We start from the raw sequence: 24,952 nt of genomic DNA, 5'->3' as shown, positions 1-24,952 counted from the left end.
GAGCATTTGGAGTCAGGGGGAAAAATAGCAAGACATTAATAAACTTGCTAAATGGGCATTTAAATAGCAAATGCATTTCAACGTAGAAAAGTGTGAGGTGGTTCATTTTGGTAGACGGAATAAGGAAGTCACATACATCCTGGAAATTAAAAACCTAGATTTGGTAGAGGAGCAAAGGGACCTAGGGGTACACATACACAATTCACTAAAAGTAGCAACACAAGTTAATAAGGCCATAAAAAAGGCAAACCAGGCATTGGGGTTCATTTCTAGAGGGATATAAATGAAAAGCAGGGAAGTTATGGTAAATTTCTACAGAACCTTGGTTAGCCCATACTTAGAATACTGTGTGCTATTCTGGTCCCCATATTATAGAAGGGATGTAGAGGCACTGGAGAGGGTGCAAAGGAGATTCACAAAGATGATCCCAGAACTGAGAGGTTATACTTATCAGGAAAGGCTGAACACACTTGGACTATTTTCTCTTGAAAAGAGGAGGGTAAGGGGTGACCTGATAGAGGTCTTTATAATGATGGAAGGTTTTGATAGGGTCGACATAGGGAAGATGTTTCCACTTGTGGGGGAGACCAAAACCAGGGGACATTAATATAAAATAGTCACAAATAGATCAAATAGGGAAGTTAGAAGAAATTTCTTCACACGGAGAGTAGTGGGAATGTGGAACATGCTCCCACAAGGAGTTGTTGAGGCAAATAGCATAGATGTATTTAAGGGAAAGCTCGAGAGGTACATGAGGGAGAAAGGAATAGAAGATTATGCTTGGAGGCTTAGTTGAGGCAGAAGGAGGCTCATGTGGAGCATGAACACCGGCATAGACCAGTTGGGCCGAATGGCCTGTTTCTGTGCTGTATATTCTAATGTATTCTAATGTATAAGATTATTTCCTAAAAGAAAACATGAGGTAATGTGTCAATTCCCAGTTATATCACTAGCGCTGATTGGATGCATTAGTACCCTGGTGGCCAATCCTTTTGATCTGCCATCAAAATCTATTTTCTTGATTGAATATTTGTTAATTTATGCCATAAAGCAAATGATACACAATAAAGGAAACCCTGGAAAAACACTACCGATCGAACACGGACTTCTGTAGGCTCGTGTAAATGTTCGGGGGAAGGGGCACTTCTTGACAGCTCCACGAGTAAGAAGAGGTTTGGCCGACACTGCATTGGTAGAACAAATAAAATGTTACTTGCCAGCTCGGGGTCAATCTGGGTGAATCTCACTCCGGACTCAGGCCAACAGCTAACAACACCAATGCCAGTTAATCTTTTTTTATCAAAGAGCAGAAATTTCTGCCAACCTTTAATTCTTAGGCCGCTCACAAGTCCACTGGCTGGTAAAGAACAGACAAGGCAGGACTTTGGCTTAATGTCTCTTTCAAATGACAGAAGCTCCAACAAGCTCCCTTGGCGCTTCACAGGAGTTTCAGTCTAGACTGTGAGCACAAGTCGGGGGAAGTTGAGGAGTTCAGACCAACAGGAGAAAAGACGTTGACTGGAGCCAAACCTTCTGAATCAGAGGCAAGAGTGCAAATATCTGGTCAAACAGAGACCAGAATTATGTCACTGCTGACCCAAACTAAAAGAGATTCAGGACTGCCTCCCACCAACTCAATCATTCAAATTTTTTTTAAGCAAACAATACTCGGCTGACGTGTTTCATCCACAAATATTCGGTCAATTCACTTTACAGTATATTCTGTGAAGTGCTTTGAGATGTCCAGAAGATGTGAAAAGCACTATATCAAATGCAAGGATTATTATTATTATTATTATTATTATTATTATGTTGTGCTGATTTAATAGGAAAGTCTCATTGAAGGGATTTTATGAAGCATTGCTATCTATATATCAGCTAACTAAGTTAGCTCCAGCTTCAACCCAGTGACTGACCTTGAGTTAGGAAGTTTGTTGTTCCATTTCCAGGTAAACCCCAGGTGATCGCAAACTCTTCGAGATGTCTCAAAGACGCGATAAGGCGCCATATGAAATGCAAGGATTATTATTCCATATCATTGTCATCACGCACTTCATGGGTGTTTGTGGGACATTGCTGTGCACAAATTGGCTCCTGCACAAAATACACAGTCACTAGCCATTGCAATAAATCCTACTAAGCACTCTGAGATATTTCCACCATGTGCTAAGGCACAATAATAAATGCCAGGAATACTGTATAAGAGGTTTAATTTGAGACAAACACCATTTGCGGTCAAAACAGGTCACTGTTTGTGATCCAAACGTAATTCTGCAAACGTTTCTCTCTCTCTCTCTCTCTCCCTGAAGGAATCTTTATAACCTTTGGAAATGGAGATGAAAGGAGTGAGGGTTGTGAACAATTATAACGTCATTTTTTTTTGGTGCTGAGTGCAGAGAAACGAGGCGGTGTCTGGCATTTAAATCCACTGCTGACTGCACAACTCTCTGGTGGAGACAGAGAAAATCAGCTCTACAAACCCTCAGCAAACAGGAGCCACCAGGTAAGGCTGGGCAGCAATCACCTCTTGTACACCACTCACACTCACACACTCACACAAGCACTCACACTCACTCACACACAAGCATTCTCACACACTCACTCACACTCACACACAAGCATTCTCACACACTCACACACAAGCATTCTCACACACTCACTCACACTCACACACAAGCACTCCACACACACACACTCACACACAAGCACTCTCACACTCACACACCACCACCACCCACACCACCCACCACCACACACACCACCCACCACTACACACACCACCCACACACACACTCACACACACTCACACACAAGCACTCTCACACACTCACACAAGCACTCACACACACACACACAAGCACTCACACACACTGACACACACTTACACTCACAAGCACTCTCACACACACACACTCACACACAAGCACTCACACTCACACAAGCACTCACACTGACACACACACACACACAAGCACTCTCACACACTCACACAAGCACTCACACACACAAGCACTCACACACACACAAGCACTCTCACACACTCACACAAGCACTCACACACACACACACACAAGCACTCTCACACACTCACACTCACAAGCACTCTCACACACACACACACACACTGACACACACACTGACACACACACACACAAGCACTCACACACAAGCACTCTCACACATGCACTCTCACACACACATACAAGCACTAACACACATAAGCACTGACACACACATACAAGCACTAACACACACACACACACACTGACACACACACACTCACACACACACAAGCACTAACACACACACTCACACACACACTCACACACACAAGCACTCACACGCACTCACACACACACAAGCACTCTCACACACTCACACTCACAAGCACTCTCACACACACTCACACACACAAGCACTCTCACACACACACACACTGACACACACACACAAGCACTCACACACAAGCACTCTCACACATGCACTCTCACACACACATACAAGCACTAACACACATAAGCACTGACACACACATACAAGCACTAACACACACACTGACACACACACACTGACACACACACACTCACACACACACAAGCACTAACACACACTCACACACACACAAGCACTCACACACATACACACTCACACACACAAGCACTCACACACACACACACACACATACAAGCACTAACACACAAGCACTGACACACACACACAAGCACTGACACACACACACACAAGCACTGACACACACACACAGGCACTAACACACACAAACAAGCACTCACACTCACACACACACATACAAGCACTAACACACATAAGCACTGACACACACATACAAGCACTAACACACACACACACAAGCACTGACACACACACACAAGCACTGACACACACACACAAGCACTGACACACACACACAGTGGGTCCCAGGTGTAATGAGCAAAGCTGCTAATCTGCTCATTCACAAAGTTGGGATTAAAAAAAAAGTTAACCAAAGACCCTGTGCTTTGCCCTCACACTTGAAGTGCAGCTTTATTTGAGATGAGCCAAGTTGGAAGAAGAAGAAGACGAAGAAGAAGAAGAGGAGGAGGAGGAGGGGGCAGTGCAGTGCAGTGCAATGCAGAAACTGTTTACTGACTATGTGCCTTGTTGTGGGTTTGGAGAGCTGCTTTGTTCACTGCACAAAGTGAATAAGGGTTTCAATCCAGTTTCCATATTAGGCAAAAACGAGATAGAGTTTACAGAGAGCGACTTGACGGTTGCAAACGTCTTGTCTGGAGGACAAGCCAACTTCTTGATAAACTGGTAACAGGAAATTGCACAGTGTGGTTGGAATGGAAAAGGTTTTCCCCTGCCCCCCCGCCCTCCGCCCCTCTCTTCGATTAGTATCTTTGTGGTTGTGTAGTTTTAGCTCTTTTTTCTTTACAAGATGACCTCATCCCCTTGGGTTCTGTTTGTGATATGACTGGAATGTCAACCTTTTTTTTTNGTCTCCCTTTTCATATGTTCGTTTGACCAGCATTTGTAGTATTTTTTAAAAAAAAAAATTCTATGGCTTGAGTTTCTTCTCCATGTGTTTTTCTTAGTAAATAACCTTTATTCTGAATATTCAAATAACAACGAGAGGCAGCGAATGGTTTGCTGTTCAGATTCCTCCTGCCCCACTCTCTCTGGGCGATCAATGTCTTTTGGATTTAAAAGCAAGTTGCAAAATATTAATACTTGTAGAGCTTCCAGGAAAGTACTGCGAAGCTGTTATATAACTGGCTGATTCCAGACACGATTGCAAAACCGAGCCAGTGTGCAAAATCCTTCAGCATTCAGTCAATTGTCCATATGGGTTGTGGGAAGTTATAATAATCACAATAAAATAATGAATACAATTCTTCCATTTGGTATAACTCCTTTTATGTTTGGAGGCCGTATCAGATTTGATTTTTATTGCCCCCAGTTTCCCAATTGGAAATCAAATTAAAATTTGATAATAATAATCCTTAGATTTGATACAGTGCCTTATCATGGAATTGAGACGTCTCAAAGTGCTTCACAGTATATTTATCATAACTTATAAGTAATAATAGCTAATTATTAATTTAAAAAACACCCTTGCATTTGTTGCAATTAGTTGTTTAAGCGATCTGAGATGCTACCCTGCGTGGAGGGCGCTAAATAAATGCAAGTTGTTGTTGCTGTAATGTCTGTTCATGTCTGGATGATGCCTCAAAGCATTCCACAGGAATGACTGTAAAGTGCAGTGATGGGCTTTCTCAGAGAATGAGGGGACATTGACCACACTCGTGTTGCCCTCAAGGCAAATCTCCTTCATGAGCATCAATCGTAAAGAATTCCAATCAATAAATGCACAGCTAATAAGGGCATCAAGGCAGGTTCTGGCATGAAATTACCAGGTATTTGGTGGGTCTTTGTAACGACTTCATCCTGAGGGTTTTGAATATTTCAATAATAATGATAGGCAGCAAATAACTTGCTGGTCAGACTGTTTCCATTTCATTTGGTGCCTTTTATATCCAGAAGACATCACAAAGCATTTCACACTGCTCCCTGGGCTCCCAAGGTGAGGGAGGGAGGGGAGAGGTGTGCATGGGAGGAGAAAAGGGAGCAAGGTGAGCGAAAGCGAAGTTGAGGAATGTTTGGGTAGTTGTTTGCTGGAGGATTCGAGCCGTATCCCAACGCATTAGTTTCACGCAGGTATGGAATCTTTATGGTGATGATAGCTTTCCAAGCTGGGGGTGGTGGAACAGTGTGAGACGAGTGAGCTAAGGCCACAGAATGAAGAGCTTTCACAGCAGCGAGGCAGGGAGGCGAGGCAAGATTCGAGGGATCACTTTTCAACTCTGCGGAATTTCTCTCTCTTTGTTGAAATCGCCTGAAGGAGACTTGAAGCATTAGACTTGTTATTTCTGTTGCTGATTCTGACCATATCATTTCAATCCTTTTTTTTTGTTATGTCTATTTCTAATGTTACTAATACTGACGTGGCCTTAAAAAAAAACCTGACATTATAGAGCCTAAGTCACTATGTCCCTAACTTCTAGAACTCCCTGCCTCAATTCGTCCATCTCACCTCTCCATCTGTCTATTTTTAAATCCCACCTTGAGGCTCACCTCTTTAGGCTATGGTCACCTCCCCTTCTCAATGTCCAACCCCACCATTGTGCAGCGTTCTGAGCAACTATCCTGTGTGAAGGGCGCTATAAAAATGCAACTTGTGGTTGCTGTTGTGATTTCTGTCAGTGTAAAATAAAACTACTTTGTACAATATGGTTTCTCAACAAATATATTTTTGCTCTTCACTTTGTCACACCCTGTTCCGTGTGCCACGTACCTTTGTTTGGCAGCAGAGAATCTGATCTGTCATGTACTTCCTCATTTGCATGCCTTTTTTGTAAAAGCTGCAGGGGATTCATTGGGGCTCATTGTATGTGGAGTCCTGCAGTTCAGTGGTTAGAACACTTGCCTCGCAAGTGAGAGACCTGGATTTGATTCCCGGGCAGGGCGAAACATTGGGCAAGTTTCTTTACTCCACACGCCTCTGTTTACCGAGCAGGAAGTAGGAACCCGGTTGTCTATTGTCTCTCCGCTCCCCGTCTGAACAGGTTTTAAGACCGTCCATGTCTAAACATTTCCGCATCCTTATTCGGTTTAAAAGTAGGAACGAGCTGATGAAGTGCCAGGATGTCAGCGGTAAATCTGAAGTCCGATTAATTGACTATTTACCAGAATTGGAGTCCAAGCGACTCGGATGGGAATTCAGCGTCGCTGAATGATCTCTGTTATTTTTCACAAATATGTGTCTGTGTTTGTTGCAGAATGCCAAACCTGGGAGGAGGAAACAAATGTGGCGTCTGCCAGAAAAATGTTTACTTTGCTGAGGAGATGCAGTGTGATGGGAAGAGCTATCACAAGTCATGTTTCCTCTGCAGTGAGTATCCTTAATTATTGTCATCATCGTAATAATATAAATAACACTAAAATTAGTTAATAATTATTCCAGGTATAGTTTTTATAGTGCCATTCACGTCTGGAGGACATATCAAGAGTTTCACAGGGTGTATGATAAAGTGGAGTGACAAATGTTTTGCAGTCACCAATTTGCGCACAGCAATGTCCCACGAACAGCCATAGAATGAATGACCAATTTTATTTGGGGATTTGTTGGCCAGGACGCTAGCCACTGTTTCGAAACAGTGCTCTACGATCCTTACTGTCTGCTTGACCAGATGGTCCTCAGTTTAATGACGCATCCAGAGGACAGAATCCTTGCATTTGACATTGCGCCTTTCATGTTGGGAGCACGTCTCAAAGTGCTTCACAGGATTTACTGTTGGATGTAGTGCCTGTGTACTTTGTAGGTGATCTCCAACTTCTATCAAATTAGATTCCTGAAGAGCATTCAGAAAATCCCCCAAATTGTGGCCCATATTAACACATGTTAACTATGGGGTAAGTGTAAGTGCAATGACTATTCTGCTATTCTGATGATGTTGGTAACTGATTCAAGGTAAACTTGAGCCTCTTGGTTACATATTGCAAAATCTGCACTTTCTCTACCCCTGCTTTAGCAAACAGGCCTAAACCGTCATGCTTCAGAATGCATCGTTCATGCGTGAAGGACCTTTTGCGCTCCAATGCATTTTGCTTTTTGATGTTATGGCAACTTGGCCATGCTTGTATCAGCGATTATGGGTCATCCCAGCTGCAGATGTAGACGTGCAATGCGTTTAAATCTGTCCACAAGAACAACAGCAAAATTACATTTGTAGAGCGCCTTTCACGTCGGGAGAACATCCCAAGGCGCTGGACAAACAGAGTTACGGATCTGAGTTGAGTGGGGAGGGCAGGATGGGGAAGCAGGGAGATTGAAAGCACATTCGAAGAGGAGGGTCTTGAAGATGGTGAGGGCGAGATGGAGGGACTGCGGGATGGAGTTCCAGAGGGTGGGTGCCGAGTGGTGGAAGGCCCACCCACCGATAGTGGGGCGAGCAAGATGGGGGAACGTGAAGCAGGCCGGAACCCGCTGAGCGGAGGGAGCGAACAGAATGGTAGGGGTTTAGGAGGTTGTAGAGGTAGGGGGTAGCAAGACCATGGAGGGCTTTGAAGGTGAGGACCAGGATCTTGAACTGTATCCTCTGTTTGATGGGAAGCCAGTGGAGTCGGACGAGGATGGGGGTGATAGGGTCACAGAGCCTGGTGTGGGAGAGGACATAGGGTGCAGAGTTCTGGATGATCTGCAGCCTGTGGAGGGAGGAGTTGGGGAGGCCGACAAGCAGTGAGTTTGCATAGTCGAGCTTCATGTAATGAAGGTGTGTTGTTTTCAGTGGTCTGCAGTGTGAGACAGTGTCAGAGCCGGGCGACGTTGCGGAGGTGGGGGAAGGCAGAGCGGGTCATGGTGTAGATGTGGGGTAGAAAGGATAGTTCAGGGTCAAACAAGACCCCAAGATTCTGGACTGGCTTAACAAGGTGGAGTGTGCAACCATGGCGCTGACGGGAGCCAATCAGGAGAGCCTCGGTCTTGTTGACGTTCAACTGAAGAAAGTTCACTCTCATCCAGGACTTGATGTCTGACAGACATTCTGTCAAGACAGCAGTGGTCCTGGAGTCCAGGGTGGAGTCAGAGAGGTAGAGTTGGGTGTCATCTGCCTAGATGTGGAAGTTGACCCCATGTCTGCGGATGATGTCACCAAGAGGGAGCATATAGATGTTGAAGAGGAGGGGATCGAGGACAGAGCCCTGAGAATGCTGCATGAGAAGGTCTAGGGACTAGAGGAGAAGTCATTTGAGGAGATGAAGTGCAGGCGGTGTGAGAGGTATGATCTGAATCAATCAAGGACAGTGCCGTGGAGGTTGAGGTGAGAGGAGAGGTGGTGGATGAGGATAATAATAATAATAATAATAATAATAATCCTTGCATTTGATATAGCGCTTTTCACGTCGGGAGGACGTCCCAAAGCGCTTCACAGAACACACTGTAAAGTGAATTGACTGTATATTTGTGGGCGAACGCGGCAGCCAATTGCGCACAGCAATGTCCCACAAACAGTCATGGATTGAAAATGACCAATTTTATTATTGTTTTTGGTTTTGGAGGGATTATTATTAGGCGTGTGGAGTAAGGAAACTTGCCCAAGGTTTCGCCCTCTGCCTGGAATTGAACTCAGGTCTCTCGCTTGCAAAGCGAGTGCTCTAACCACTGAGCTACAGGACTCCACAAATAGAGTGGTCGACTCCACAAATAGAGTGGTCGATGGTGTTGAAAGCAGCAGGGAGCACGAGGAGGCAGAGGGAGCCTTGGTTGCAGATGGACAGAATGTCATTTGTCACTTTGACTAGGGTGGTTTCTGTGCTGTGGGTGTCATGGAAGCCGATTGGAGGGATTCGAGAAGGGAGTGGTGGGAGAGGAAGGAGTGAAGCTGAGAAGCAACAACTTGTTCCAGGATCTTGGAGAGGAAGAGGAGGTTGGAGATGGGGTGGGAGTTAGGGAGTAGAGAAGGGTCCAGGAGGGTTTTTTGAGGATAGGAGTGATGATGGTGTTTTTTAAAGGGATGGGAACAGTACCAGAGGATAGGGAGAGGTTAACGATGTCAATGAGTAGAGGGGCAAGGAGGTTGAGCTGGGAGGTAAGGAAGGGGGTAAGGATGGGGTTGAGGGAGCAGGTGGTGGGTTTCATATAGGTTATGGTGATGAGAGAGGAGGGGGAGACGGGTTCAAAAGTGTGGAGAGAGGGGTGGGTAGCGGCTGGGGTGGGAGGAGGAGATGGGAAGGGGGTAGCAGTTGCAGTGGCAAAGGCAGCTGAGCAGATTCCCTCGACTTTGGATTCATGGAAGTTCAGCGTCGCCTCGCAGTTGGCATTTGAGTTGAAGATGGGTGAGGCATGAGTGGGTGGGTGGAGGAGTCAGTTCGTGATGGAGAAGAGGAGCTTGGGGTTGTCCTTAGCCTCCAAGACAATCTTGGAGTAGAACAGCGATTTAGCGGAGGTGAGGGCGGAGTGATAGGATTTGACATGGTCCAGCCAAATCTGCCAGTGGACAGTTAGGTTTGATTTAAGCCAGTTGCGCTCAGCGGAACGCACATGGGCTTTAAGGAGCGGAGGTGGCTGGTGTACCAAGGTAATTTGCGTGAGTGGCCGACGGCTCGGGAAGAGAGGGGAGCGAGGGAATCGAGAGTGGAGAAGAGGGAGCTGTGGAGAAGGGTGACCGAGGAGGATAGGTCATTGCGGGAGAATGCCCAGAGGGGAAGGAGTTCAGATGACTCCAAGGCAGCCGGTGGGGGGGAATTTTTTTCCAGGGGCAGTATGACATTGAGTTGGGTTGGGTGGCAATGGGGAGAGGGATTGAGGAGTTAAAAGAGTTGACGTGATGGTCCGAGATCGCTTTGTCGATGATGGTGAGGTCCGAGATGGTAAGGCCCCGAGTGATCACCAGGTTGAGGGGATGAACACGAGCGTGGATGGAGGAGTGAATGTGGCGGGAGAGATTGAGGGAGGAGATAAGGAAGCAGAAGTCAGGAGAGGTAGAGCAGGAGAGGGTGAAGGTTGAAATCGCCAAGGATGAGGAGGTGTTCAGAGCAAAGGGAGAGGGAAGATAGGAGGGTGGAGATGTCAGGGATGAAGGTGGGAAGGGCTTGGGGGGGGTGTGGTAGATGAGGAGAATTTTGAGGAAAGGTTGGAGGTGAGAAAGGATAAGGTGCTCGAAGGAAGGGAAAGTTCCAGAGGAGTAAGGGGATAGGCGGAGCGGGGGGCCGGGAGATGAGAGCAACCTAGCCACCATGGCAGTTAGGTCGAGGGATGTGATGGAAGGTGTAGCCGGGTGGTGTGGCCTCAGTCAGGGGGAAGGTGTCGCTGGGGTGGGGGGGACTGATAGGGAGGGTAGGGATGTGGATCAGGAGGAGAGGTTGGACCTGTCGGAGACCTGTGAGCCCTGCGGTGAGAGTAGGGGATGGGGCAGCCAACGGCAACTCCCACGGTGGGCCCGACGGAGGATTCGCAGGGGGAGGCAGTGGGACGGTCGAGCAGGGTTAGGAGTCGGGGAGAGCGGTGGGAGAGGTGGATCGAGCGGGAGTAAGTGAGGGTAGAGGACAGGGGTGGGGGCATTGCGGGGAAGCAGCTCGGGTCAGTGGCGGTAGCCATAACATGCACGCCGAGGCGAAAAGCAAGCGGCGGAGGGGTCAGCGAAGCATGGTTAGCCCACTGGTGAGAGTCATCGACTATCCCCTCTTCCAAAATCCCACTTTATCCTGCCGCTATTAAAGTATAGGCTCCTTTTTATCTTTTTAGCTACAATTTCTTCCTATATGGTTGAGTTCTGATGGTGTGCAGTATACAAAAAATCCCAATTTTTCTGCCTCCCCAATTTCTTTGTGGTGAACCTGGATTTTTCTGTATCACTGTTGAAACTATTCCATTATCAACGCTTAAGAGTTTTTACAGATGTAAGACTGTGTAGCTTCTGATTTCACCCTGTGAGTGCTTGTCTTAGATTTCAAATTATTAAACGAACATCTTTATATGTATCATTTTACCTTTTTATTAATATATTTATTTTTAGGGGATACGAGATTAATATTTATTTTCCATTGCATTAATTCAACTGTTTCGCCCTGAATTTAATTTAATAATTTTAGTGAAATCAGTCAGTGAAGCTGCTATGGCTGTGTCTGAAATGTATTGTGCATCAGCCCGGCTCAGTTGGTTGCACTCACCTCTGAGTCAGAAGGTTGTGGGTTCAAACCCCCACATCGGGACTTTGAGCTCATATAGTTCAGGCTGATATTCTAATGTTGTGCTGGGGGAGCGCTGCACTGTTGGAGGTGCTGTCCTTTGGATGAGACGTTAACCAATGTCATGTCTTCCTCTTTAAATGGACGTTAAATATCCATTACTTGAAAAACAGGCCTAAGGTCAACAATCCCCTAAGGAAAGATCATTCACTTCATGCCTATTTGTGGGACGTTATTATATGTAAATTGGATGCTGTGTTTGCCTACAAAATACACAGTCTATCCTGTGAAGAGCTTAAAGACTTTGAGATGTCCTCCTGACGTGAAAGGTGCTACATCGATTGTAGGAATTATTGCTTTATTGCTTGAAGCCTTTGAAACCATAATATGTGATGAGAGGCATTTCTGTAATTGTCTACATTTTCTGAAGCCTTTAAGATGCTCCCTTGGCACTTTTCAGCAAACAGACTCTGGTCTTAAATTATTGCAGCTGTTGTGTAAATTGGTGTTTACCAGCAAAATGATGTCTGTGTGAATTCATTTAAAACATTTGGCAGTGTTTCAGGCAAGATTTTACCCATTACGTGCGCACCAGAGTAGCATTTTAAAAGTTTAGTCACGTCAATTTTCGCATGAGGACTTGGAGCTGTTTTTTGTTAAGTCTTTCAACTGTTGCCTGCAGTGTTTGATTTGCTCACCTCCCAATGCATTGTTTGCTTAGCACAGAAACCCAGTGGAGTTTGGCATTCTCTTCTGCATACTTTTCTGCTGATTGAGGCGAGGTTGTCTGCCTGTCCTAACCTGAGCACTTTTGCAATTGACATTGCGTCTTATAAGGTCTGAGCATCTTGAAGCGTTCTAACTTTTTGTGTAAAGTGTAGTGACCCTGTATTTATACGCAAACACAGCAGCCAATTTGTGCACAGCCATAAAGTGAATGATAATTGTTTTTAATCTGGAGGATTGAGGGCTGTTACACCAGGAGAATCTCCCTTTACTTTATAAATAATATCACAAGGTTCTTTTATGTTTTTCTGGACAGGCAGACAGCACAGCGCCTCTGACAACAGACTCTGAATTGAAAGTCCCAACAGGGGCAACCTTCTGACTCAGGAGATTCCCCCAGTGTTCGAGCCAACAATCCCCTAAATAAAATTGGTCGTTCACTTGATGGTTGGTTGTGGGACATTGCCGCGAACAAATTGGCTGCTGGGTATACGTACTAAAATGCACAGTCCCTACCTACACGTTCCAGTAAATCCTGTGAAGTGCTTTGAGATGTCTCGATGCAATAAAGCAGTATTTCAACTGCAAGGATTCCCATAATTATTGATGAAATGTCAAAGTACTTGTCAATCATAAAGTAAACGGTGACCACTAGCTATTGAAAGATCTTGTCTTATCAATTACCCTGTGCTTTGTTCCCAGTGGTCTGTAAGAAAAACCTTGACAGCACCACAATTGCCGTTCACCAAGATGAGATTTACTGCAAAAGTTGCTATGGTAAGAAATATGCAACCAAAGGCTACGGTTATGGCCAAGGTGCGGGTACTCTGAGTACGGACAGCGGAGAAAAACTGGGAATCAAATCTGAAGGGTGAGTCTAATAGGATTCCTTGTAAGGACAGACTGAGCAGTAAATCTATAGGTCACCTGCCCCCAGCTCGGTGATGTGCTCTGCCACTGTCGAGCGCTCCGAGACCCTATCCTGCACGGTGGGGTGGGTACTATATAAATGCAAGTTGTGGTTGTGGGCTCTGCTGGTCCACATGATGTTTGCTTGGTAGCAAAATTCCATATAAAGGGTCTAAATTATGTAGTGATTTCTAACTGGTTTCCTTCATAAGGAATCTAAGTGGGGACTTCTCCCAGTGACGAGAACTACATTGTGCCAATTTGTGGGAACTTCCACTTCAAAAGTAGATTGTGTCACTGTTGGTTGATCTGATGTACTTGAGTTTCCTTATTAAGGAAACTGTTTGAAATTGCTGCAAACAGTTAGAGACGCATTATAATACCAGTTTGCTGGGGTCTGGACTCCATTCGCTGCACGCATTGCAGGCTGGCAGATCCTTGCTTTATTATTTTTTTAAAAAATAGTCAACTTCCGAGTCAGTGGTCACAGCTGACGTCACTTCCCATTCGCGCACGAGAGGTGGCAACCTCATGACCTGAACCCTGACCGTGGAAGACTGCGTTCATTCATGCAATCGCGTTGCAACAGACTATCACGGTCCTGTTATCGTGCGAGTTGGGATTATACAGACTCTAGTATATGTGACTCCCACTAGTGTTAATATTAGATTAGTGCAGTCACAAGAAAATTAAATTCAAACGCAGTTGACGCTTCTTGCCCTAAATCTTGGTTGTAAAAGATACTGTGGAGAGCGAAAGGAATAAAATGTCTGAATTTCCTTCCCAGTAATTGGGCGGTGTGAACCATGAATGGCATGAGAGGAATGGCTTCATTACTGTTGCTTTAGTTCCACTTTCAGAGCAAGCTAAATCCATTACATCAGCTGAGGCAGAGCAAAGCCTTAGCTGGGTTCCGCATTAGGGAATCTTTAACCACTTGTAGTACAGTATGTGGGTTGCTTTCAATCTTTAGGAATACCCTATCAAACACAAATACCCTAAGCATCACGATTGTGGTTAATTTATCGCCTATAATGTTGACATGTCTCGAAGACTTTCACGAGGAATTGCTCTGGCTCCTGTATTTATAGGTGAGCGTGGCAGTCAATTTGTGCAATGTAGTGGGACACAAATCCTTGCATTTGACATAACGCCTTATCACGTCTTCGAGATGTCGTAAAACACTTCACAGAATATACTGTAAAGTGAATTGACTGTATACTTTGTGGCCAAAATACGGCAGCCAGTTGCGCACAGCAGTCTCCCACAAATAGATGTGGATTAAGTGACCAAAAGTATTATCATTATTTACCTTTTGAAGTGGGATATTTGGGTGTTTTACTGTATGACTATTTTCAGAATGAAATGCTGTATGTGGCTTTCATTTTAAACTCTGAAATCGAGATCACTTAGCTAGGAGGAGACCAGTTTAACAAAATCTGTTTAAAACTGTTCGTAAAGTGAATGACTGGAAAATAACTGCATTTGGGAAAAACTAGTGTTTTTATTATTTTTTAAAAAACAAGGCTTAGGACTCAATTAGGAAACTTGTAAAACCCATAATTCCTTTTTAGAAACTATTTTGCTTAAATGTAAGTCAAATTATTGGCAACCAGTTTATCACAGGGTTCCTTCAGACAAAGAAGTCCCTTCAAACCATTTGATCTCTTCCTTCCAGAATACCCTTCCTACCATCTTCCCATCCCAGATTCAAGCTGATCATTTCCTAGATGGATCCAATGTCCTGACCTCAACTGCCCTTCCTGGCAACCTGCTCCACGAGTTAAATTACCCCCGGGTAAAGAAATCCATCCTGATGTCTGTCCTGAAATTGCTGTTTTGTAACTCAAAACCTGTGGTCTCCTCTTCTGATGTCTTGGTTCACCTGATTTTCTTGTTCTGGGTGTACTTTCACAATTTCACTGAATTGAAACATTCAATCCCTAATCTGCGCTGCAGCAATTTATTGCAACTGTTGCATGTCTAGTAAAGATGCCCAAGTTAAGTTAAATTGGGTCCATGACAAGCTGGTTTGTTGTGTTCTGGAATATATGCTTCTCTGTTGTGGACGTCATGCAGTAAGAATAATAATCTTTGCATTTGATATAGCGCCTTATCACGTTTTCAAGACGCCTCAAAGTGCTTCGCAGAATATACTGTAAAGTGAATTGACTGTATATTTTGTGGGTGAAGCTAGAAAGGAGTTGAGAAAGCTGCGGTGCTCTACATCAGGCAATGTTATCAACTGTTTTCACTCTCTATGCACCATTTGCTAATTTTATTCTCTTGAACCCTCAGGCCTGTGACTCATTATCCAACCAACAACCCCAATTCATCCCGGTTTGCTCAGAAATTTGGTGGCTCTGAGCGTTGCCCTAGATGTGACAAGGCGGTTTATGCTGCTGAGAAAGTGATTGGAGCTGGCAAGGTAAAGCAGTTATCTGGGACAGACATGGATGATGTCCCCTTGTGGCTCTGGGACTTTTATTTTAACCTGTCTTCTTAGCTTGTATAACAGTTGCTGGCAGCCGAGCCTGAATATTGGGCGACTCCCGTCTTTAACCTGGCTGTGTAACCGTTTTATTTTGGTAAATGTAAAACCTTCAGCCTCCAGGAGTGTTGGTGAAGGTGAAAGTCCGATCACTGGGACATCTCTTCCCTGTGGGGTGACTCTTGCTTTTGATGACCCTGGTGTCATCACTAGTGGATCTGCAGCATGAGACAAGCTTATTTTCTGGTTCGACTCACTTGGGGGGGTGGGAAACTTACCCATTTGCATATCCTAACATGCCAATGTCCTAACTCGTGCACGGAAACGTGGCCATTGTCATCCTGGTCAACGTACCAAAATAACCTTAACGGACACTGGAAGTCGAGCTAGAATATAGGATAACTTTGGCCCCTTAGCATTACTATTGCAGTGTTGTTGAGGGGAGGGTGGAAAATAAACACATGCTGCTTTTTGACCGTGCTTACGGTCACCTGCCCCCTTCCTCTCCCCCTGGCTCGTTGGTGGACTCCGCGACCGTGAAGCGCTCCGGACGCTACCCCTCGTGAAAGGTGCTATATTAATGCAAGTTGCTGCTGTTGTTGCTTAAAGAGATTACTACGTTCCACATGTTTACACTTGCTAATGGGAGAGGAGAGCAAAACCTGGTGTCCCGTTTGTAAACACTGTGGTTGCTCAGTTATGGTCCTAACGCAATTGCAGTCTGCTCATCGAGAATCCAGTTGAAAGATTTTAGCAGGTTTGGCATTGCGTCTAAGCTGTTGACAGTAGGCTTATACTATTGAGCAATTTATGAGGCAGAGGATGTTCCTTGGCTGATTTTGGACAACGCTGAAGTTTTGAGTGTGAAGAGCTTGCTCTATTAAGGTCATTTTTTTTGTATTCTTTTCCTTTTCTATTTAGTCCTGGCACAAGTTGTGCTTCCGCTGTGCCAAGTGCGCGAAAGGTCTGGAGTCCACAACGCTGGCTGACAAGGATGGAGAGATCTATTGCAAAGGTTCGTCAACAGTTCAGTATTAGACTACAGTTCAGTCTTGCAGGGCATGTTGCTTCAGTGTATGGTTAAAGACATTATATGAGTGATGAGTGTGGGGTTGGAGCACTGAACAGTTTACCCGTTCATAGTCCTTAAGGCTGGAAAGCGTCTGTTTTGATTAAGTGAGACTTGCCTTGGTAAATCTAAACTCGTTTTTATACAGATTTTTTAAAATTTATTTTGCAATGCTGTCATTTTTAATCTCGTGGGGACTTTCTATTTTTATAGAAATCTCACTGCCAGAGAAACTGTCACCGTTTCATGTGTGTGAGATTTGTGACTACTCACAACATCCCTCACTCAAACATCATCATCTCTCCACAGGTTGCTACTCTAAGAATTTCGGACCGAAAGGCTTTGGGTATGGCGGAGGCGCTGGGGCACTTACTAACACTTAATGAAGACCGGGGACATTTTGACTCAGAAGAAAGTCGATGTCATTCTAGGTCACAGTTGCCTCACTCTCTGCTGAACTGTACACTTTCCTCTTTTAATGTTAGTTCATTATATATGCGTTCAGATACAACACTATGTTTCACTGATAACTGAGGCACCTTTTACTGCTTTTTAAGGCATAATTTTCCTTCTGAGCCCACAAAATATACAGTCAATCCATTCACAGTATATTCTGTGAAGCGCTTTGAGACATTTTGAAGACATGATAAGGCGCTATATCAAATGCAAGGATTATGATTATTATTCTCTTGCTTTGGTGAACTGATAGATTTAATATAGTTACCATTTGGTGGATTATGGTGATATTAAACACAAAGTGAATGGGGCTTTTTATTGTATTTTTCAGTGTATTAAATAAACTTGTGCTAACACTTCACACAGCTCGGCACTTAAGAGAACTGTATGTCACATCACTTGAACGTTTACAATAAAGATTAAATTGCGGCACAATTCCTCTCTCTGCATTTATTCCTCCTCCACAGAGAAGCACCAGAAATTGACAGCGTAGAAAGAGACTGTTCAATCCGTTGAGTCTACACAGACTCTCAAGAGCTAAGTGCCCGTTCAATCGCAGTGCCCTTCAAGCCTCTATCCTTCGTATAACTGTATTCTTCTCTCTTGGAACCCACAGTAGATTTAGCCTCTACCATCTTACTTGGCAGGACATTCCAGAACCCCAAAAACTCCTATTTGTGGGGGGGAAAAATAATGGTTTCTTTATCATTCACCTTAACAGACAGGCGACAATTCTGTTTAACATCTTTTCGGAAGGAAGGCACATCTGACAGTTGTTGAAGAGTTAGTTTGGACTGTGAGCTCAACGTCCCGATATACAGCTTGAACCCACAAACAATTTTCATTAACAACTTTGAATTGCTAATCAGCCACACCATATGGTGTGGTTACCCAGGCTGACTTCCTGTGCTCACTGTTCTTTGTTTTCTTACAGGAAGCCAGTAACCTAGCACAGGGTTCATTCTGTTAAAAGTTCGCTGTCATTGGGAATCTATGCATTTTAATGCATGCCATTGCTCAAGCGTTCCTGGAATTAGTTGGTTGCGCCCATTGCAAGAGTTACTTTCTAAATTGTGGAAATTCTTAACGGGATTACCTAATAAGGAACTGGAGTCCTGCAGATGAGAACAGCTGCCAGGAATCAGACCTGTGTCACACAGAACCTTGGACAACAGCACTCCCATTAACCTATTCCAACTAATCAACAATGCTTGTCAGTAATTCCAGTGGAATTCCCTACAAGATCCCATTGAAAAGTTTAGTCGCTAGATTTTATTATAATGTTCAAAGCTGTGTTGAGGTTTACCTAAAGCCTAATGTTTCCTCCACTGTATATTTCTCCAAGCACCTTTCAATCAAAATGTATAGCTCTTCACAAACCATGCCTAAAAAGCTTGATACAGTTAATAACATTTGTGGTTCTTTGAATCTCATTACATTTTTACACAAGTTTATTCCTGGCTTTTACCCACAGTATAATCCACTATATGTTTCAGATAGTTTTATCTTCCAGAGAGTCCTGCTGTTGTGGGGATGTCACACTCACATTAGATTCTGCTCTGGTTTGTATTATTGAGTTCAGTCAATGTAACTCACTGGCTCGAGCCCGTTCGAGGAGCATTGATTAATGCGCCTTACCAATGTTGCTATGCTGCCTTAGTTGGGAATGAAAGGCTGGAATGAAAAGTTGGCTCATGTTAGGAAGTGATATATCTAAGATTCCAGTGTTAACTTGAGGCAGGGACACCTTCCCACTCAGCTCCTGTTAACCCTGCAAGCCAATGTCTTCATGGCAGGGTGGTCCTAGCTGGAAAAGCAGCAGGAAGCTTTCTAGACAGTGCTCTCAATGGCAAGCTGCTCAGTTTTAGTTGGTTAAACTCCAGCAGTTACCCCCAATTCATGCTCTGGTGTTCCCCCCCACACACACATCAAAGCCTTAGCTCTTGCCAACCTGCATCTAACGCTCTCTGGAATTAGGTGAGCAGGGTGCGTCCCTCTGGGGATAGAGTGCACATCCAGACTTGGGGGGGAAAATGGCATTACAAACATATGTGCGTACACTCTGTCTGGTTTGAATACTCTTAAGCATGGTGCTGGGTTTCTGTGTGGGTCAGACACCCTGCTAACCAAAAAAAAACATTCCAGTGTAACAAGGTTGAAAATTGTGCTATTAGGAATGGGTTTTAGAACAGAAATGGAGCCAGTATTAATATCAGCTGCTCACGATTCACCACTGGATGAAACGCATCAGGGCAGCTGCGATAGCCTAAATAAGTGAAAACATGTGCTGGGTTGTGCCCAGAGGAACACAAAACCATAGAGGACTTTTCAAAGCAAAGGATTGAAGAAGTCTGAGTAATATAATCAGATGAATAATGACTGATCACATTCACTTCTCCATTTGGCAAACAAAGAGGTTGGACCAAGCCTTTATTAATTACAATCATCTGTGCATTTGACATAGCGTCTTATCACATCTTAGGAATGTCTCTAAGTACTTCACTAGATTTTACTGTAAGTTTAATAACTTTGTTTTTGTAGCTGAAAAACGCAACCAATTTGCCCGCAGCAATGTCCCAAACAGCCACAAAGTGATTGAATACAATACAAATACATATTTGTACAATGCTTTTCACATCAACAGGATGTCCCATGGCACTTGACAGTCTCAACGTGGAGCCCAAGTTGAGGGTGGGAGCCGGGGGAGGGGTCGGAGGGGAGGGGAAGAATGACCGAAGGTGCAGTCTATGACTGTTAACCACAGCTTTGAAAGAGGTGAGTGAGGGGTCGAGTCGGAGGAACTCTGGCCCGAGTTTTTGAGAGCAGGGGGCAGATGGGCTGAAAGCTTGATCGCCGGGGACTGATTACTTTTATCTGGAGGACTTTAGGCTAGAAAACCAGGATAAACTCCCTTCCCTTTTCAAATTGAGCTATGGATATTTAGAGTTCCATTGAATAGAGAGATATCTCAGTTTAACGTATCATTCAAAGGGCAGCATCTCTGACAATATAGTGATCCAACAGCATTAGCTTATACTAGGATCTGTTCCAGGATTTGAACCCAAAAGCTTTTGAAACAGAGGCAAGAGTGCTACCAGCTGATCTTTGAGCCAACACAACCGGAATTACCAAACCTATCACATCCTGTTGTGTTTTCACAAAGCTCAAACAACTCATTTCCCTAAATGAGAAGACTGCTTTGTTGGCAAAGCAAAGTTGGTTTTAGATCATCTCCTTTTGGAGTGTGTGGCTAATGACATCGTTTAATGCGGGCTACAAGCAGTTGGATTTCCAACATTGTAATTACCGCATGCTTCAGGGATGACTATCTCAGTGACTGCAGTTCGTATCTGTCACCCTAACATTTCTGTTCTGTGACCACATATTTTTCCTCGCTGCAGCTAAAATAAACATTGCCAAATATGTGACCAACTTGTATGTTTCCAACCCTCTGGGATTTGGGCCACTCGGGCCATTGAGTAACATTACGTCCAGGAGAGTCCTGTTGCACTGGTCAGAAGAAAGCTATGCACTTTCTTTAGCGAACGAACCAACAAATTGAAATGAAAATTATTGGTCACCAAATATGCCTTACAAACACAGCGCCAATGTTAATAAGCCACCTGTATGTTCTGATTTTTATCATCTATCAATAATAAACCACTACCCTCCCACCCCATTACCAAGATAAAATGGGGCATGCAATTCATTTTACAGTATATTCTGTAAAGCACTTTGAGACGTCTCAATGACTTGATAAAGCACTATATCAAACGCAATAATAAATGATAATTATCATTATTATATTACAATGTTTTAGATGGGATTTGCTTGTAGTAACACTTTAGCAGAAAGTAAAGCGTTTCTAAAGTTACGAGGCTTGTGAACTTTTGAGTCAACTTTACTGCCGGGATTTGATTTCTCTTTTAGAGAATGCTGCCTGTTATTTCCATCTAAGTTGGGCGCAGGGTTATTTTCTTTTTTGCTTTGATATTTCCTGAGCCTTGACCCTTTCGTTTCTGTAAGATGTTTACACAGGATGTTTCGGTTAAGCTTCCAAGTGGGTTTGCGCGGGGCTTGAAACCGATACAAGAGTGAAAGTCATTACAGCCTTACCAATGCTGTTCACATTTTACAGTTACTCCTGTATGTGAATGGGGGAAAACCCCGTTACTACTTGGTGGTCGGGGTCTATTCGCTCAGGCTGATGTCACTTCCGCAAGACGGATTGCATGCGACCTGCAGAAAGTGACATCAATAGGAAATGCAGCTGCTAACGTTGCTGTCAGCTTCTACGGTCCGTAACTCTGGGACAGTCTTCCTCTATCCCTTCGCCTTGCCCCCTCCTTCCCCATCTTCAGGTTGCACCTCTTCGAAAGTACCTACAGTCGCCTAATCCCCCCCCACCCCCCCCACCCCCGGCTAAGCATCGTGCTCTATCACTGTCAAGAGCTCTGGGAGGCTACCCGAGTGAGGGGCGCTATGTAAAGGCAAGTTGTTGTTTGGAAGGGTAGCTGCTGTCAATTCTTTTGCAGCATGAAGTCGTCATCGCTTTCTGCGCAAAGTATGGGCGAGAGTACAGGGGTGGGAGGCGAAGTTTGGGGTGACCTAGAAGACAGTTATTTATAGGATGGGAAACCAGCCTCTTGGCTCTAGAAGCCAGAATTGCACTGTTTCGCCACTATCCAGCTAGCGCCACTTTATGGCCGTCCTGTAATCGACCGTGCCTTTGGTCATCTTCCTACCCCTCCCCACCCTCCAGCCTTCCTGATCCCAACTACCAGGTCAGAGATGGATCCCTGACTGTCCAGCGCCTTGCGATGTCCTCCTGACGTGAAAGGCGCTATACAACGTAATTGGCGAATTATGTAGTTTGTTATTGTTGTTGTATCCTGTATTTCTCTGGATCTTTCCCTGTCCTCTGACACTCTTACCGGGTTCTGTACTGACCGGTATTGACTGGCCAATCTCTTTCCGCATCTCTTTTTGCTTCTGCAGTTTGACTTTCGCCCCATTTCTTTCTTCACCCTCCGTGTGTTACCGACGCAGTCTGGGCCTTAAGGCTGTGGACTAGTCTTGCCTGCCAGGTCGAGGTGTTCCACATCCCCGCGAGGAGCAAGTGATTTAGCCGTGTAGGAAAACTAAATGTTCCACTAGTCTCTCTGGAATGTGACAGAGTGAAGACTGTGGTTGGACCTGAGCTCTGAAAAGGATTTAACAAAATGTTTGCACAACATGTTTAAATTCCACAGAGACTGATGTAATCAGGGAATTAGCTTTGCAGAGTGACATGCTGTACGCTATGGCAGAGCATATGAACTTATGTACCGTGCATTTGTTTTAATAAAGTCTGTTGCTTTTTCTTACTACTAAAAAAAAAATGAACTCCGCTCTGTTTAAGCCTGGGACGGGGGAACAGAGGTTGGGGGAGAAAGCAGGTTGTGAACCAACGAGTGGCACGTGATTTAAAGCAGCTGAAAGAACCCGTCTGCATATATTGCAAAATATATTAAGAAAACAATTCCATTCACTTGACTTTGGCAGTTCAGGAATCATAGCAGCATCAATGAGAAGTAATAACCCCTTCCCTGCTCATGTGTGGTCACCAGTGTGGGCTCAGACAGCAGCACTCTAACATTGCAGTCTAACAAGTCCCAGCATTGGGATTTGAGCACATAGTCCAGGTTGACTGTCCAGGACACTTTGTTGTCGGAACTACCTTCCTTTGGATAAGATCACCAAAGGTGTTCAGATGAAAAAAGCCCTTTGTTCCATCCGATCTCATCTTACCCACCAGACTGCCCTCCTATTCAGTCTGTTTTTTAAATAATAATCCCTGGCATTTTGCATTTGATATAGCGCCTCATCACATCGTTGAGGTGTCTCACAGAGCGTCACAGAATAAATTGTAAAATGGATTGCTTGTGTATTTTGTTGATGAAATGCGGCAGCCAATTGTGCACAGCAGAGTCCCACAAATAGTTGTGGATTGAGTGACCAAATATTTTTTTCTCTCAGGAAGGGGGGGAGCATGTAGAGGGTGATGAGGAGGGGAACGAGGACAGAGCCCTGAGGAGCCCTGTGGAGTCCTGTAGCTCAGTGGTTAGAGCACTCGCTTTGCTAGTGAGAGACCGGAGTTCAATTCCAGGCAGAGGGCGAAACCTTGGGCAAGTTTCCTTACTCCACACAGAGCCTAATAATAATCCCTCCAAAACAAAACAATAATAAATTGGTCATTTTCAATCTACGACTGTTTGTGGGACATTGCTGTGCGCAATTGGCTGCCGCGTTCGCCGACAAATATAGTCAATTCACTTTACAGTGTGTTCTGTGAAGCGCTTTGGGACGTCCTCCTGACGTGAAAAGCGCTATATCAAATGCAAAGATTATTATTATTATTATTAAATGAGTCCAGCATCCTAACCTCACCCCATCTTCTCGGCAAGCAGTTCCCTTCATTAATTGACCTGTGGTTAAATAAATACTTTAAAATGCTGCAACGAAAATATTCTTATAGTTTTGCTTGTTGTTTAAATGGCAGTTTGTAAATGTAAATGAATGACAGAAAATAAATAAATAGAACTATTGTATATTACACATTTGCTGAAAACACTTTGTTTAAGGGCCTTGGCCTCAGCTGAACAAGATCTTAACTGAGTCTTAACTGTTTCACATATTTCTCCTAAATTGGGAACGTGAAGTTTGCTGGTTGATCGGATTGATAGCATTGTTTCTATGTGAGATCAAAGCCACATTATTTGTGCTCTTCTGACAATGGGAAGCAGTTACAGGTCAGTGTTTCAAAAAGAGTCTCCTTACATGGAGAGGGCTTTAAATTAGCTATAGACAAATCATCGTTTGCAATCTGCTGGTCACAGAAGAACATTGGAAGCATTCTTAGTGAATGAGAATACCTCAATATAACAATTGGTTAACTCCTTTTCACAATTGTTCTGATGAAAGGTCCAATCCAATGTGTTTTCTCCCTCAGACACTACTTTGGGCTGTACGACATTTCTGGCCTAATAATAATAACAATAATAATGATCATAAAAATAATAGGTTTCGCCCCTCCTGGGAATCAAACCCACATCCTCTCGTGAGACGAGCGCTCTATCCAATAAGCTACATCACATCTTTGATACATCTCAAAGTGCTTCACGTAATATACTGTAAAGTGAATTGACTGTATATTTTGTGGGCAAAAGGCAGCCAATTGCTCACAGCAGTGTCCCACAAACAGTCGTGGATTGAAGTGACCAATTTACTATCATTATTTTTTTTGAAGGAATTATTACCCCCGGAAAAGCAATCCGTCAATTGTCTAACAACTGGGTTCTTACCTACTGCTAGGTAAACAAAGGCATGTGGAGTCAGGAAACTTGCTCACATTTCACCCTGCTGGGTATCGAACCCAGGTCTCTCGCTTGTGAGGTGAGTGCTCTAATTACTGACTACAGAACTGAGATCGGATGGGCCAAAGGGCCCTCTTCATCCAAATCAGTGTACAAAATTTGACATGACATTGAAAGAGTAAACCCAGATCAATACTTTAG

At 44.2% G+C, this 24,952-nt stretch overlaps 1 protein-coding gene across 1 annotated transcript; it reads left to right on the top strand.

Annotated features, from left to right (window-relative positions):
- Positions 1–2,417: 2,417 nt before the first annotated feature.
- Positions 2,418–17,827, top strand: csrp1a (cysteine and glycine rich protein 1). Its single transcript, NM_001292451.1, is given in 6 exon segments — positions 2,418–2,503; positions 6,840–6,952; positions 13,174–13,342; positions 15,679–15,808; positions 16,793–16,886; positions 17,250–17,827. Coding segments are annotated over 5 exon segments (579 nt in total). The 5' UTR covers positions 2,418–2,503; position 6,840; the 3' UTR covers positions 17,324–17,827.
- Positions 17,828–24,952: the final 7,125 nt, after the last annotated feature.

The sequence above is a fragment of the Callorhinchus milii genome, unplaced genomic scaffold (genome assembly GCF_018977255.1).
Source record: "Callorhinchus milii isolate IMCB2004 unplaced genomic scaffold, IMCB_Cmil_1.0 Scaffold19, whole genome shotgun sequence".
NCBI classification, from domain to species: domain Eukaryota; kingdom Metazoa; phylum Chordata; class Chondrichthyes; order Chimaeriformes; family Callorhinchidae; genus Callorhinchus; species Callorhinchus milii.
This window is presented reverse-complemented; position numbering and strand designations above follow the sequence as displayed.